This window comes from Macadamia integrifolia, chromosome 10, assembly GCF_013358625.1.
Source record: "Macadamia integrifolia cultivar HAES 741 chromosome 10, SCU_Mint_v3, whole genome shotgun sequence".
NCBI classification, from domain to species: Eukaryota; Viridiplantae; Streptophyta; class Magnoliopsida; order Proteales; family Proteaceae; genus Macadamia; species Macadamia integrifolia.
The window spans coordinates 20954567-20971224 of record NC_056566.1 but is presented as its reverse complement, the minus strand read 5'-3'; the positions used below and the strand labels follow the sequence as shown (position 1 = coordinate 20971224).

At 38.0% G+C, this 16658-nt stretch overlaps 1 protein-coding gene and 1 pseudogene across 1 annotated transcript; one reads left to right on the top strand and one right to left on the bottom strand.

Moving 5' to 3' along the window:
* Positions 1 to 4665: 4665 nt before the first annotated feature.
* LOC122091870 (ATP sulfurylase 1, chloroplastic-like) lies at positions 4666 to 7927 on the top strand. Its single transcript, XM_042662079.1, has 5 exons — positions 4666 to 5339; positions 5958 to 6363; positions 6691 to 6951; positions 7067 to 7153; positions 7512 to 7927. The coding sequence occupies exons 1-5, from the start codon at positions 4828 to 4830 to the stop codon at positions 7647 to 7649; spliced, it is 1404 nt and encodes a 467-aa protein (XP_042518013.1). The 5' UTR covers positions 4666 to 4827; the 3' UTR covers positions 7650 to 7927.
* A 5277-nt stretch (positions 7928 to 13204) lies between these two features.
* On the bottom strand, positions 13205 to 16147 carry LOC122092273 (annotated as a pseudogene).
* Between the last annotated feature and the right edge of the window lie 511 nt (positions 16148 to 16658).

The following is a 16658-nucleotide window of genomic DNA, read 5'->3' as shown; positions in this document are numbered from 1 at the left end:
GTGTGGTGTGGGGGCTTGAGGTATCTGTTTTTAATTTGACATGATAGGCTTATTTTACAAAACATGAAAAGGAAATTTAATGATTCATTCTGAGGAATGACCAAGGAAGGTTTAGCTATTGATTTTTGCAAGCTTAAGTTTAATTTTATTTTATTTTTAGTTGTTTTTTGGGGATGGGGGCAAACTAAGCGAAAGTTTTCACGTAATAACATAACGACACCAGTATCAATGCATCATCTTGGTGTGTTGTGACTGACAAAATAGAGGTATTGTTAAATTTGTCTCGAATTTTTGACCAATTTTGAAAATTGACCCGTTCTGACATATTTTGGTGGCAGACCGAATGAAAAGTTTTTTGAGATCCATGATGGAAGTAGAAGGGTTAGACCCGATGGATAGACCTACGACTTGGAGGAGTATATAATGTACTATCATCTTGTTGAGCAAGTCCTTGTAATTTTGGGGGTTTTTCAAACTAGGGTTTCAGGGCAAGTTTTCTCACCGCTACTTTAGTGTAATATTCTTTTTCTTTGCCCGAGAACGTAGCACAACACATCAGTGTGTGAACCTCATTAAATCTCTGTGTTATGCAAATTTGGTTTTCTATTATTTTTGTATTTGTTGATGTTTGCTATAACAGGTAGGGATGTAAAAGTTATTTTTTAAAAATTGCTTCAGATGGACCAGACTCAATAAGTTCATCAGGGTGGCTTACCAATTTTAGATATGTGGCTAGATTAGGGGTGTCAATCGGTTGGTTCAGTTCGGTTTCGATCAGGTTGAATTGGTTTCGGTCTAGGAATGAGGGATACCAAAACCATTAAGGAACTTTGATTTTCGGTCAATTTTGATTTTGGTCCGGTTTGATTTCGATTTATTTCAATTTTTCAATATCGGGTTAATACCGATTTAGATTGGTTTATTATTGGGCTTGAACCATAATGAAATCTTACATTCATAACTTATGGTAACAAGATTTGACAAAAAAACACTTTAAATTTATGATTAAATCATAGTTTATGGTTGTAAGGGAAAAATAACTAATATTGAAACCAATGGATAACAAATTACTAAGAAGATAACTAATATTGAAATCACAAAATGAACTCTATTATCCAATCATTTATTTAATTATCCAACTAGTTTTGTATAGTGGAAGGAAATCAATGAAAGTATTATTATAATTTACAAATCAATTTCTTTATTCATAACATAATATTCAATGATTTGTAACAATTCCCCTTAAAATAAAAAATTTTCTCACTAATATTGTGAAAATGGATGGTTAATTCACCAATTTATAATCTCTTAATCATTTATTTTTTTATCGGTTTCATTCTATTTGTTTCTGATTTTGGATATTGGTCGGTTCGGTTTAGATCGGTTTTCAGCTGGTTCCAATATACCTCAGTCCAAAACCTTGGTTCGATTCAGGTTTTATTACTCAGTTTCGGTCGATTTTATCGGTTTGATTAGATTTTGACATCCCGAGGCTAGATGATGGGGTAATTTTGATCTTCAAATAGATTAATCTAGTTTCCATTAGCCACATGGTAAATTGTAGGATTAAATTCAGTTGAATATTCTCTTATGTAATGGCATCCATCTTTATATTTTTCAATCATCAATGTATGCCAATGTGCCTTCTTATAATTCCTAAATTTTTAAAGTTCTATTTTACAGCTGGACGTACACTTTCCCTCAAGCCTATCTTACTACACAAATCTAGCACAACTTAATCTAGTTTGACAATTTTAAGCTAATGTGACTCTTTGATATAAACATGTTGGGACCCAGTAAAATCCATTTCAATCGCAAGTCATTTTAGAGTTGGGATACTTTGGTTATGATATAATCTATAACTGGGGTACATGACATTTGACCATGTTGGTGGTTGTCACCCTTTTATGCAAAAGTTTAAGTCAATAATTTCAAATTTTTCAAAAGAATAGAATGTGGTTCCAAATATTTGTCGACAATGTCTTGCTCTTCAGCATGTAAAAGTTGAAAATAACATCCTTGACGGAGTAGTTCAGATGATAAAGAGAAGATGTCAAGGAACATTATAGGGTATTTTCGACAGTGTACAATAACAATAGATATTATTGACTCAAGGATAATATATTTTCCTTGCACCAAACACTTAGCAGAAAAACTTTCTTTTAGTTGATATCATTGTGCTCTTGCTCCCTATTTGTAACTTTATCTAAAAAAGGCATTCAAAAACGAACCATTGACCATGGTCGTGACTCGTGACCTAGGATTTAGGGGACGGTGTTGATACCGAATCGATACTGATCCATATTAGATGGGATTGGTGGGTATCAATCTATTTTACTTCTGATTTAAAAAAAAAAAAGTATTATTTTTTCCCTAATTTACCCCTGAAACGATCAGAATAACTGATCCAGATCAGTTTTAGATTGGGGATCGGTCTCAGCAGATATGATCAATCCTAGACCGATACTTAAAACCATGCTTGTGACTCCCCGTGATCCCTTGTCCATATTATAACTAGAATATTATTCTCACAAGGTTTTTCCAAGGCTCATAAGAGGCATGTTTGGTTACAAGGACGAATGAAGTGTCAATTGGGACCATTGGAAAGAGATGATGTGGTTTAGATTAGTCATATGTCATAATTTAAACTCTATTTCAATCAACTATTAGTATCCGGAATCGATATCAATATCAATTGAGCCAATACCCTGAACTAAAGCCTTGTTTGTGACTTGGGCTCAGGGACTTAAGAGATGATATCGGTATCAATCGATTTTCCCCTTGCTTTTTTTAAAAAGTACTAATTTTTTATTATTTTACTCCTGAAACAATATAGATACTGATCCAAATCGGTCAAGAATTGGGGATCAGTCTCAGCCAATACCAATCTGATTCAACCAATATGAGACCGATACTTTAAACCATGCTTGGGCTGCCTGTAGAGCAGGTACCATTGCTGATTGCTAATTGGCCATTGAGGCATATTCCTATGCAAAAACTTCATCTACAATAAATGCAATGATGTAATGAATATCGATTTATTGAAAGAATCTTGAGGCACGTGTTCAAATGATCTCAGTCATCTAATACTCACCTCATCACAGCACCCGCTATAGAGAATAATCACTCCTATCACGTGTTCTGAAAATTGAATAGAGAGTGACATATCCGAACGAAGAAGAGGAAAAAGCGATGATTCGTGACTTTTATGTCGTCAGGTCATAGGGATGAACCTAGTCATCAAGACAGCCTTCTTCATTTGATAGCTACTAGCAGCCCACTAATTGGGGTTTAAATCGGCGGATATTCAAGGAAAAGAATTAAGAGATGGATGACCCCACCCAAAAGTTAAAATCACATTTTTCAATACCCCAAACTTCACGTTTTTGTAAGCAATTCCAAATGGGTAGGCGCGGGTGTCATTACTAGACTTTCCACTCTTCAAGAAATCTGTTTGGATTCTATCGTGTGGCAAATTATCTTACAAAAAAAGTTTACTATCAAATCATTCACTTTATTGGTGAAAAAAAAAAAAAAAAAAATCAATGAAGGCATTGATACAAATCTATTCTTATTCATAACCTCATACTCATTGATTACAATTCTCCTTTACAGAAAAAATACAAAAAAAAATTTTAATCTTCTTACAATATAAAATATTCTCACAAATATTAAAATCAATGAATAATTAATTCACCTGTTCATAAACATCATATTCAATGAATTTTTTTTAATCAATTTCATCTAGTTCGGTTTTTTTGATTGAATAATGGTTAATTCAGTAAGATCTAATTTAATTTTAGCCATTCCCTTCGTTCCCTAGTTCAAAACCAATCTGATAAGGATTAGTTTGGGGTTTTTTCTTTTTTTTTATTGGTCCATTGGTTTGGGTAAGGTTTTGACACCCCTAATCAGCTGTATCGAACACTTCCAATTTTTATCAAATTTTATGATTCACCAATCCACTTATACAATTACTGATTTTTAAAACCCTAGTTTGGGGGGTGGGGAGAGTATTAGGGAATCAAGTGGCATTTATTTAATGATAAGTGGTTCTCGAGGACCCTCTAAGTCTATCTCTCTCCTCCCCAAAATAAAAAACGTAGATCTACTTTCATGCAATGAAAGGAGAGAAAAAGACACATGCGATGCTCCTAGAGTCCTTTTCCCCTTAATTAATTTTCTGTTTCTTTGAGTTTCAATTCAACTTTGAGGTACGTCCTTATTTCTTTGGGTTGAAACTTTAGCTAGTTAATTTATGGTTCTCTACTAGACCAACCAACCTTCTGTGACATATGTGGTGTGATACGCACCAAGATCTTTGTTTTATTCATGGAATTGGAAGCCACTATTGGTTAACTCTTATAAGGTTCATGAACTCCATGGGCCTGGATTTCAATTATGCCGAGCTAGGCCTGAGTCCTGACGCAGACATAATAGAAAATTTAACAAATACAAAGGTCCAAGCCCATCAACGCTCCCCTCATGGTCATGGCTTATGGCAGCTACTTGCAGAGATGACGCAGCCCATATTTGAATAAGAAAATGGACCAGGAAAGTGAAGAAAAACTGTCCAGGTTCATCCTCCCGACACCTTCCTTCCTATATAAATCCATCAAGGCCCTATAAATAGAATTTCCCATTTACTAGATCACAAATAGAGCTGTCTCTGTCTCCGTAAAGGCTGAGACTGTTGATTTCCCAAAATACCCTTCACTTTCACAACACCATTTGTCCATTTCAAGCTTCAATTTTTTTCGAAAGGCCGCTCGGAGGCAGGGGAAAGCCAAAGAAAGACAAGAGGAAAAGCTTCAGTTTTGAGCTCTAATGGCTTCCATGGCGGTGCTGTTCGTCAAAACACCGGACCCATCTCACTCGTTCCTTCAATTACGGAAAACCCAGTTGAATTTCAATCCCAATTCTTCGGTCTCTCTTCATTTTCGCAACGAAAAGAAGAGTCGTCGTGAGCTTCGGGTTTCCTGTGGTTTGATCGAACCAGATGGAGGGAAGCTCTCTGAGCTTTTCGTTAAGGAGTCCCTGAAGATCGATAAGAAGAAGGAAGCGATGTCGATCCCCGGAATCAAGCTTTCAAGGATCGATCTTGAGTGGGTTCAAGTTCTCAGTGAGGGGTGGGCTAGTCCCCTCCGCGGATTCATGAGAGAATCCGAGTTCCTCCAAACTCTTCATTTCAATTGTCTTCGGCTCGAGGACGGTTCGTTTGTCAACATGTCGTTGCCAATCGTCCTCGCCATTGACGATTCGCAGAAACAGAAAATCGGTGAGTCGACTAAGGTCGCTCTCTTCGATTCTGCGGACAACCTCGTTGCTATTTTAAGCAAGTAAGTTTGGATTTTTCTTATATTTCGTCTTCGTTTGTGCAGTTATATAATTATCTGCAAAATTTTCTTCTTGAGATTTTAAAGAGTTTAAGTGCATTTGATTATCTAATATCTGAATTAATGTTGTTGGATTTTGCTTCCTGTCTTGGTTGTTTTATTTGGTTTTAGAAAAATAGTGTTTGTTTTAACTTTAATTGAGCAACAAAACTGATTCTTCATATGCGAATTTGTTAATTTTGATTGATTAAATTGCTTCTATTGGGTGAAAGATTAGGAAATAAAGTTTGTGTGGAGCTTATGGAGTCTGTAACAGGTAAAGTCTGTTACACCAACTGTTCTAACATTAATCTTGTATTTTGATGAAAAATTTAAGATTCAAAATCTTTTAAGGACTCAAAATAGGAATGGTATCTCCACAACTTGAACTAGGAAACATGAAATAATCTGACAATGGGTAAGAGATGGTATTCTTGTGGTGAACTCATTTCTAGTGATCTGATTTAGTATTGTTTCACAAATTAATGCAAGCATTTCACTGCTGTCATGAACTTTAGAATAGTATAACATAACCTACTTATTGATTGTTGATGGTATGGTCCACTGCACTCACTGTTTCAGTATCGAGATCTACAAGCACCCGAAAGAAGAACGTATAGCCAGAACATGGGGAACCATTGCCCCTGGATTACCATATGTTGAAGAGGCAATAACCAATGCTGGGAACTGGCTCATTGGGGGTGACTTGGAGGTTATAGAACCAATCAAGTATAACGATGGCCTTGATCGGTTTCGACTGTCCCCAGCAGAACTCCGTGAGGAATTTACAAGGCGCAATGCTGACGCAGTGTTTGCTTTCCAGCTGAGGAATCCTGTACACAACGGCCATGCATTACTCATGACTGACACTCGTCGTCGGCTTCTGGAGAAGGGTTACAAGAACCCTGTGCTGTTGCTTCACCCCTTGGGAGGTTTTACAAAGGCAGATGATGTGCCACTCAGTTGGAGGATGAAGCAACATGAGAAGGTATCATATACTTATTCCCCCCCACCCCCCTCTCTTTTTATGCTAGGAGTTATAGATTTGTAGTCCCACATCGGTTGCTGGGACCTTGGGTGTGCCGTCATAAACCTGTGGTCCCCCCCCCACCCCCCCAATCCTAATATTTTGAGCTTTTGGGTTGGAATCTAACATGGTATCAGAGCTCATGGTTTGTTCCTTCATGCGTCCTTCAACGTGTATCGTTTCGTCTCAATCTATCTACACGTGAGGAAGGGTGTTGGGAGTTATAGAGTTATAGGGCTTTCAGGGAATCAATTTCACTTCTGCTTGACTGGGAATTTGTTTCTTCAGGTGCTTGAAGATGGCGTCTTGGATCCAGAGACAACAGTGGTTGCAATCTTCCCATCTCCCATGCATTATGCAGGTCCAACTGAGGTGCAGTGGCATGCAAAGGCTCGCATAAATGCAGGTGCTGACTACTACATTGTGGGTCGGGATCCAGCTGGTATGGGCCACCCTGTTGAGAAGAGGGACCTTTATGATGCTGATCATGGGAAGAAGGTTCTGAGTATGGCTCCTGGACTTCAGCGGCTAAACATCCTTCCATTCAGGGTATGCCATGCTAAACACAATAATTCCTAATGTCACTGAGTTCTCATTAAATTCTGTTCTTGGAATAAGATTTTTTTATTTACATAACCCCTTCTCTTCTCATTCAAATCTGTAGGTTGCTGCCTATGACAAGACTCAGGGAAAAATGGCATTCTTCGATCCATCAAGGCCACAAGATTTCCTTTTCATTTCAGGCACTAAGGTAACTACTACTCACTCTCCTGAAATCTGGCCTGAGTAAGGGAGTCTTTTACAAGGAAACATGGTATAACATGGTATAGCACGCATCAGTTGACACACAAAAAAAGATGGCTATTTCTATTGTTCACATTGGTTTGGATGGTCCTTCAACTGGTATTCTGGTCCAAAGGTTGCTTTATTTTTCTCAACAGCCATGGTGATGGTCCAGGCTGGTTGCGGGATGGGTGGGGGAAGGTGGGAATGTGAAATGTTGTTAAGTACTCATATGGTTCTACCAATTGATTGGAACAGTGCAGTCTCAACTCTGCTCCAGTTTCACCATATGAGTGAACAAATCCTTAACATTGTCATTTTTGCAGATGCGAACACTTGCTAAGAATGGAGAAAACCCACCTGATGGCTTCATGTGTCCTGCTGGATGGAAGGTCTTGGTTGATTACTATGACAGTTTGGCTTCATCAGAGAACGGAAAAGTCCTTGAAGCTGTTCCAGCTTAGAACCATTTTGCATTGTCAAATCACACCTCGTGATCTGTATGGGATAAACTTTGGAACTTATTTGACTCCTGTGTGACGTTTGTTCAAAGTTACTACCATTACTCTGTCCAGCTCTCAAATAAAGCATTCAAGGCACTGGTACAGAGAGACATGTATTTTATAATGCTTGCCTTGATCTGTAAAAAGCTTGTGGTCGATTGCATGATTATCTCAAGACTCAGTAACTGTTACACATTTCTGTGTTACTTTTAATGTACATAGGCTGTGGATTGCTTTCAGACTCTTGTGGCTTGTGGGCATGTTAGCAACTGAATTTTGGGTGTGAAGTTAGATACACTGGAGGCGCTAAATGCTTAACAAACAACTTCATAAACTCTTTCTAATGCATTACTTCTATTATCAGGTGAGATCTTGAACGATTTCATAAACAACTTCATATCTCGTTTTTTCAAAAAGGCGAGACGAGATGCATGGCGAGATATGAATTGTAAAAAAATTTGATCAAGATCTCGCCTCGCTCTCTACTTTTTTTTTAATAAAAAACACTAAGGAGCAAGGATTTTGATGCTTTTGCTTGAAGATCTCAATTTCTACATTCATTGAAGCTTAAAGAGTAGAGAATATTACCTCATCCACATTTGGAGTTATTTTTCTTATTTATGATGTTTTTTAAATTCTTATGATTATGTTGTGTAATGTGTTGATTGTGGAATTGAGCATGTTAGCCTAAGATCTGTAAGAATCGGAGACAACTTACATAGGGTACAAAGTCAAAGTACAATTTTAGGTTTGATGTTTAAAAAATTGATGTTTTCATTGTGTTTAAAAGGCCTAAAATAGAATAAATTATCAACTTTCAAGGGCTACAAAGACTATATAGCTATTGAGACCAACCATGGAGTTGATTGCGAAAAAATATATGATCTCGGCTAGATCTCTCTTTTTTGGATTAATGAGGTGAGAGACGAGAGCAAGATCTTAAAACTTAACTTCTATTGCTCAGACACCAGTGAATCTATTACCTTGTAAATCTTCAATTTTTAAGATGAAAATGCGTCCGTAGAAGAGTAATACTACCATATTCCTCTCTCTCTCTCTCTCTCTCTCTCTCTCTCTCTCTCTCTGTGTGTATGTTGGGTTGGGTGGTGTTTATTAATTTAGATCCATAAAAATAGAAATAAGAGGACCATGAAAAGGAACCAACACACTACCGAGTACCCATAGAACTTAGAAAACATAAAACATCCAATCATATGCTGATCATAGGGACACATGCTTTCTGAGTCACTTCACAGTATGATTATTTTATTTTATCATACATAATCATAGAAGAAAGAAAGCTCAATTATGTGTAAACTTGCGCCTTTTTTTTTTCCCCCTTAAAAAAAAAGAACTTTTCTCTCCATTAATCTGCAAGCAAAGGATAAACATGTAGGATTATGATGACACAAGAATAAGATGAAAAGACAACCAACAAAGAACCCACCCCACAGGCCACAGCACAGGAAAAAGAAGAAATGTAATGACCCTTGATCATTATAAAATTCTCATATGCTCCCTATACTCGATCTAAATTGTCTGATTCCATTAAAAGATTGGACCCATTAAAGATTTGATTCTGTGATTAGCATGAGAAAGAGTATTTTTACCAATATAATAGAAGATGAGAGTTGATGATACAAAAGTTCAATCGCATAATCACATCACCGGTGGTTAAAGAGATTTTTCTTTCTTTTGGTTGTACGAAAATTTAATCTAAAATATTTGTTCGGCCTTTTATTCATTTCCAAATCATTGGTCATGTGGCATGATTAAATATCATTTACGTGGATAGAAAGATTGGATGGGAGTAGTTAGAATTATTGCAGTAGTTGGCATCGTACCCACTCTCAGGTTTTTAGCTGAATAACTCAATTCAAAGATCACTATGTACTCCATTTTTTTTTTTAAAAGGTAAAAGCCATGTTAAAAGCAAATATTGTTAAGTTTCTCTCGGACGCTTGACTTGTTTTAAAAATTGATCCACTTCAATATATTTTGGTGGCAATTTGAATGAGAAGTTTCCTAAGATTTGTGATGGAAGTAGAGGAGTTGAGCCGATAGGCCTAAGCTCGGAGCCTAGCACTGATCTCGTATGGAGGTGCGGGGGCTACGCTCCATGGTAGCGGTATGATTTTACTTGATTGACAACGACCCAATGAGTCGACCCGCAACTTGGAGTATATAATGCACTATTGTCTTGTTAAGCAAGTCATTGTAATTTTGGGGTTTTTTCGAGCTAGGGTTTCAGGGCAAGTCTTCTGGCCGCTGGTTGAGTATAATCTCTCTTCTGCATAGTGAACATCTTCTTCTTTGCCCGAGGACATAGCATACCATATCGGCATGTGAACCTTGTTAAATTTCTGTGTTGTGCGGATCTATTGCATGTTTATTTTCTATTTTTCTTGGTGTTTACTCAAACAAATATCCATGCCAAAGGTAACAGGATGATAATTCATGTAAAATTATAAATATAATTTTCATTGATTGTTGAAAATTAGAGCTTTCTTCACCAAATATGATTGTCAAATAGACAAAAGGAAAAAAAATTCCTTCACCAATCCAAGGTCACTTCCAGATGCAGAATCAATGTGTGATTTTGTGGACAGTTGGAAAATATGCAAAATCAAATTTAAATCACTTTTGATTGATTTAAATCATTTGAACTTCCTTCACATAATCTAAAAACTTGGAGGAATAATAAAAGTAGTTCTAACCTTCATTCTTTATTGTTGTTCCTTGTTCTACTTCCAATTTCACTTCCACTGGCTTTTGAGTATCTAAGTTTTCTTTACCAAAATCTAGTTCCTTGTGCTACTTGCAGTTACATTGGTTGTTTTGAGCATATTTTGAGCTTCTTCTACCTTGTCAATAGTTATATCCAAGATATGCATTAAAGCATAGCTCATACTTGGAAAAACATGCATAAACTGAAATAAATTATCAAGGAAGAAATTTAAAAGAATATAAAAATGAAGGAATGGTAGTTTAAGAGCTGCTCTAAATTCTGGTAAAACTATAAGGGAAATAACTACCCAACCGAAGCATTCTACTACTTATCAATACAGATTTGAAAATCTTGAGCTAGGAGCGTGATGGAAGTATCATAAAAGATGTGCATGACTTAGAAGAGATGTATGATAAAAACATTTGGGATGAGCTCTTAAATCCTTAGAAGGTCAATTTCTATTATCACCCACCTTCATCATATAAAAAATACATTAGTTGTTAGTAATAAGTGTCGCCTAATGACCCTCTTTGATGGCCTCCTGTAGGCCCCTAGTGATAAAAAATCAATATTTTCAGTAATTTTTTTTATGCACAAATAACATATTTACTTCGCTTTCTGTGGTTGTCGACAACTCTAGAATTCTCCTACTTCTTTTGCTATGTACAAGTAACCTTTAGATCTTCCATTGCTTCTAGAAGCTGTTTTAGAAACCTCTTGGACTCTCTCACATAATGATAGAAGGGTCTAGACTTTCTCTATAGGTATCTAGAATTCGTATATAGAATTCTTGGATCCGGCTCCTTAGTGGTGATCGCCTAGGTCGACCTATAGTTACTTGGGCAATCGTCATATGTCCAGGTGACGATCTAGTGGCACCCAATGAGGGTAGGAGAATGAGGCACCAACAAAGGTATGGAGAAAGCATTGAGTGCTATTGGATCATTGCCTAAATATGTGGTGATCGTCCAAATAACTATGGATACGACCTAGGTGATCACCACTCCAGAGCATAGTTAGCAAATTCGGATTCGGGAATTATTTGGACGGAGAATTATTCTGAATAATTCGGTTGATTAATTTAAGGATTCGGTCAAAAAAGCTTATTGGGTTTTTTTTATTATTTTTTTTTTTGGTTTTTTTTTTTTTAAATAATGTTTAAGTGGACCGAATAATTCGGTTTAATTCGGATTCGGTCCGAATTATTCGCGTTTTATATTTACTTTTGAAAAAATCGTGAATTTTACCGAATTTTATTTTTAATTCGGATTCGGTCAGAATTTTTGATAAAATTCAGAAAAATTCGGTTCAGCCGAATAATTCGCGAATTGATAACACTGCTCCAGAGTGGAACCAATCCAGAATTCTTACACTTGAATATAAAGTTCTAAAAATTGAACCCTAATCAACCCAATGAACTAAATCCATAGGTTAGTAAGCATGGTCAGTAGGCCTTTGGTGGGCAGACAGTAAACATGGTTTGAAAAACAAAAAAACAGAGAGCATTGTTCGTGGGCAAAGAACACAGTTTTCCTCCTCGCCTTCCAGGATTCAATAGCGATAGGGATTCCACCTCCCCCCAGGAATCGAACATCCTGCGAGCACCTTGGGACCAGATCGCTACAAGGAGGTAGTTGGGTGATCTGAGTCAATCCAGGTATGTGCTTGGAACTTCATAAATGCTTACATGCAAGGTTTAAATTTATTTCATGTGGTGGTTTTTTCATTTGAAAATTTGATATTATGAACGCTGAAAGGGTTAAAACGAAACAGCTTGTCTTAAAGAATCTGCTAATGCCCATATTCCAATCGTGCATGCTTTCTGTAGTTTCATTGAGATTGGTTGAAAATTTTCAAACTAATCTGATTTGAAGAACCGTAAATGAGAGATGAAAGCTAAGGGGGACATTGGGTTTTCCATCCTTATACTATAGGTCGCAATGGTTTGGCTTAATTTGCAGAAAGGTGCTATCTTTCCAATCAGATATTGGGGCTTCTTCTCCTCTGATTACGCCATTAGAAGAAACGCTTAGTTGTGCCCAATTCTAAACTGAGAGCAGGAGCTCTAATTCAGCACAGTTTACCCTGATTAATGTTGTTTATCAAAGGCCCATTCTACTTTGTTCACCATCAAACTGAAGTTCTAGCTTGAGCCCCTGATGGGTCCAGGTTTCCGAAAAGGGAACCATTAGCACAGTCCTAACAAGAAATTGTGCGCCTGACAAGAAGGGGACAAGGTCACCATTCAATCGTTCTTGCAGAGGACATTACCCAAAATTGACATGATTGAGTGCTTGAAAACTCCAACTTAGTATTGATTCCAACCTCTGGAACTACATCCATGCATTATTAGTGGTCATGAACTGTTCACTGATTTCCCCCTTTAAAATTTCAACTGATGGCATTGATGGATCTAGTACACCTTATAACCATGCAATTTCATAAACGTGGTTCCCATTGAATGGTGAATTCCTAGTGACAAACTTTGTCTTGTGTAAATAGCATATGATATGGGAGATTTTTTTTCCCTGGGGTGTGAATGATATGAGAGTGTTTTTACTCAGTTTTTAGAAGAAAAACAATTTGGTGATTTCTTTTTAAGTAATTTTAAGTCTTTAGGAAGTCATTGAATCTAATTTCAACACACTTAAGAGAGAGTTACTTTCATGTGCAAGTCTTGTAAACATGTGAATTATTAAGTTTGTTTCAGGCTATTTAAATAACCTTTACCAAATATAGCATGTGGGCAACAAGTATGCGAGTAATTATAAGAAGGGAAGTGAAAATGGGAGCTCTGTCCAAAAACATATCCGAACTTCTCAATGGATTTCATAATATTACCAGATTCATGATATGCATCTTCAGCATCTATACCCTGCCCTGTTTTCTGCTAAATAGATTGTTTACATAATATTTTTGGATAAAGGGCGCGTACCCAGTGCATGAGGCTCCTGCCACTGTGGGGTCTGGAATGGTCTATATCTGAAACTGGAATGCATTTGGCAACCCAGCCAATTGGCAATGTTAGAGCTGCAATTCCGATACATGCACCCCATTTCCCCCATTCTAGTCTCTCTGTATCTGCAGACTTATCACTACCTGAAGAATGATGGTTATTCCCACAATCCGCATAAACAACATGTTCTTGTGTATCCCTTGCAAAACATTCTTCTTATCCAACTTCTTGGAGTTGAACTCCTCGAAGACATGGCAGAATACAAAAGGATGTCCTTACCTCTGCACCTATACTAAAAATTGACTCACCTCTAAATTGTAGGTCAGGAGGAAGGTGATTTGGCATAGAGGTTTAGCCATAAGGTTCCTCCACACGATGTAAGTTGTAAGTGCTTGGTTCGACCGACCATTTGTTTTTTCGTCAGTTCCTTGGTGGGTTGCTCAGTGGCCAGAACCAAAGTTCCCAACTTATACATCCATTACCAGGTTCACCCACAGCAATTGTACAGTTGTTAGTGGGACTACACCAGTGAAACAGCTGCAACAAAGTTGATCCCAGGAGCAGTAACACAGTAATTGAGAACTAAATGAATTTCTGGATGTTGGTACAAGCACATCTTCCCCATCTCAAAACTGTTGCCACTGCGGCAAAGTTGTCATCCAAGATGACAATATCAGAGTCTCCTTGCCACTTCAGTATGAAGATAGCAGAGCTCTCTTTTACCACTTTAGTGACATGAACCCCCATGGATCGTCCAATAGCTGTTTCCTTCAATGCTGGTGCATTGTTTGTGGCTTCACCAGTGACTGTAACTGCATAGATTTTTTGTTTCAGACATTGTATCATCAAGAGCTTGTCAAAAGGGGTGGGCCTTGCCATCACTCAGATTCTATCAATCCTTTGCATCCTCTTCTTTGCAGTGAAGTTCCAAAACCCCACCATCCCATGACTTCTCCACTGTCTACGCCACACTTTGGTTATGACCATTGCAGTTGAAACGTTGTCCCCTCCGATCATCTTGATTTTCACTCAACATCTTTGTAAGCTTGTATAGTTGCTTTTGCCCCAGGTTGACGTTGGTCCTTTATTATAACCACAAACCCCAGTAAAGTCATCTATTAACCTTTGGTTAGTCTCCATGTCTTTGGTTTGCATGAAGATGATGGTCTAAGAATGAAGTATACAATTCAAGGTATGACAGCAATAGGCTCGAAAGATATATTGACCTTACTGGGGTTTCTAGGCATAAAGGACCAAAGTCAACCAAGGGCAAAAGCAACCGTAGAAGCTTGTGATTTGCAAAGATCCTGGAGTGAACACCAAGATGATCAGCGAGGACAATGTTTTCACTAGAATGGCCATAGCTAGAGTGTGGCATAATTGAGACCAATCAAAACATTTAACAATGGAGAAGTCATAGAAGGGGTGGAATTATGCAACTGCACTACAGAGGAGATGATGGATAGAATTTGCGTGATAGAAAGGTTCACCCCTTTTGACAAGCTCTTGATGGTACAATGCCTAAAACAAAAGGCCATGTGGTTACTTGTGATGGATATCCTTGTGATTTAGAAACTGCCAAGAGAGAAGTGCTTTCTCAGTTGGGCTACAAGATATTTCTGGTACCATTCCTAAAGCAGCCTTGTAAATGCACCCTTTTTGTGTTCAGACCAATTCATTGTAGTAACAGTTCAAGAACACTTGGAGCAATGGCGAAGAAGGGATTGTCTCTCAAGTTCTTTTGGCCGAGCCAAACTCCTGTTATTGTCATTTGATTCAGGGTGAATGTACCTGTTTTGTCACTGCAGATAGTGGTAGCTGATCCCATTGTTTTGCATGCTGTGAGCCTCCGAACCATCTTCTGATCAGCCATCATTCTTTCCATGGAATGCGCAAGAGTAAGAGTGGCAGCCAATGGTAACCTTCGGGGACTGCCACCACTACAGTGGTAACAGCGGTAGCGACAAGCATAGCACCGCATTCATCAGATTGGTGAACTCTGCTCTTACCATTGAACTCCAGGTTACTGGTCTCATCTTTAGTATTCCCCGTGAGGTATCAAACCATTGATGCTACTAGAAAAAGAAGAGCAACTGCCAAACCAACCTTTCCTATGCTCCTGGTAAGTTTGTGGAATCGATCTTGTAATGGGGTCTGTGCCTCATTAGTATCATTGTTTATGGAGCCAATCATTTCACCCAATCCACTGTTCATGGCAACAGAGGTGACACCCATGAGATCATATCCAGCCACCACCTTGGCAAACAGGAAGGGGCTCGTGCTCCCATCAATTTCCACATGATTATTCTCCGCCGTCAGCAGTGAGCAGCCCCCGGTCCTTGAGGACAATCTGTTTCGTTACGCCGGTAGGATTGGTGAGGAAAACCCGTGTCGCAACCGTTGTAGTGCTGTAGAAGATGAAAGCTCTTTGTTAGACCATAACTAAGAAGAAGAAGAGAAAGGGGAATGCAATATTGTAAATTGCAATGGGATGTGGTTTGACAGGATTACCACTCTGATTTTGCATTCTCTTCTATTCCTATATATAATATGAACCGATGAAGATGGAGAAATAACATATCTTCTCAGGAAAGGAAAAGGAAAAGGAAAACAGAAGAGTTTTCCCAAGAGCGACAAAACCAGAATATGCAGGTCTGTGTCAAATAATAATCAAAGTCGGAAATTTTTTCTTTCACCCTTTTCCACCCTCTCTACTGTTCTTCCTCTGCTCTTTACTTGATGCCCAAACCTGGCAGAGCTCCCCCTCCTTTCCATTAATTTACACATGGAAAGAAGTCCAATTTTCCCAACAATTTTGTCAAACACGAAACAAGAAGGGGGGACCAAGAAAGATTTCACTAACCCACAACGAAAATGTTGGGTTTCATGAATCTGTTTTTTTTTTTTTTTTAATGATCAGAGGAAAAAGAGAATCATGGTTATGAGAAAGAAAAATGGGCAATTCATGAATCGACTCTTTTTTTTTTTTTTTTTTTTTAATGATACAGAGGAAAAGATGAATCATTGTTTATAGAGAAAGACAAATGGGAATTCCATGAATCTGATCTTCTCATTAGCCAACCATTCAGAATCCAATGGATTTGGCACAAAACCAACAATAATGTTTCTCTGCGCAAATCCAAAACGCCCAGTTGGATTTGGACCGATCTGGGGGAGACTGGTCTACTCCACGTCTTCTCCAGTCAACTCGCTGCCTACCATCCAAGTAACGTAATAAGACTTTGTCTCCCTCCTTTCCAGGTTCTAGGTACCCCACCTGTGGCGA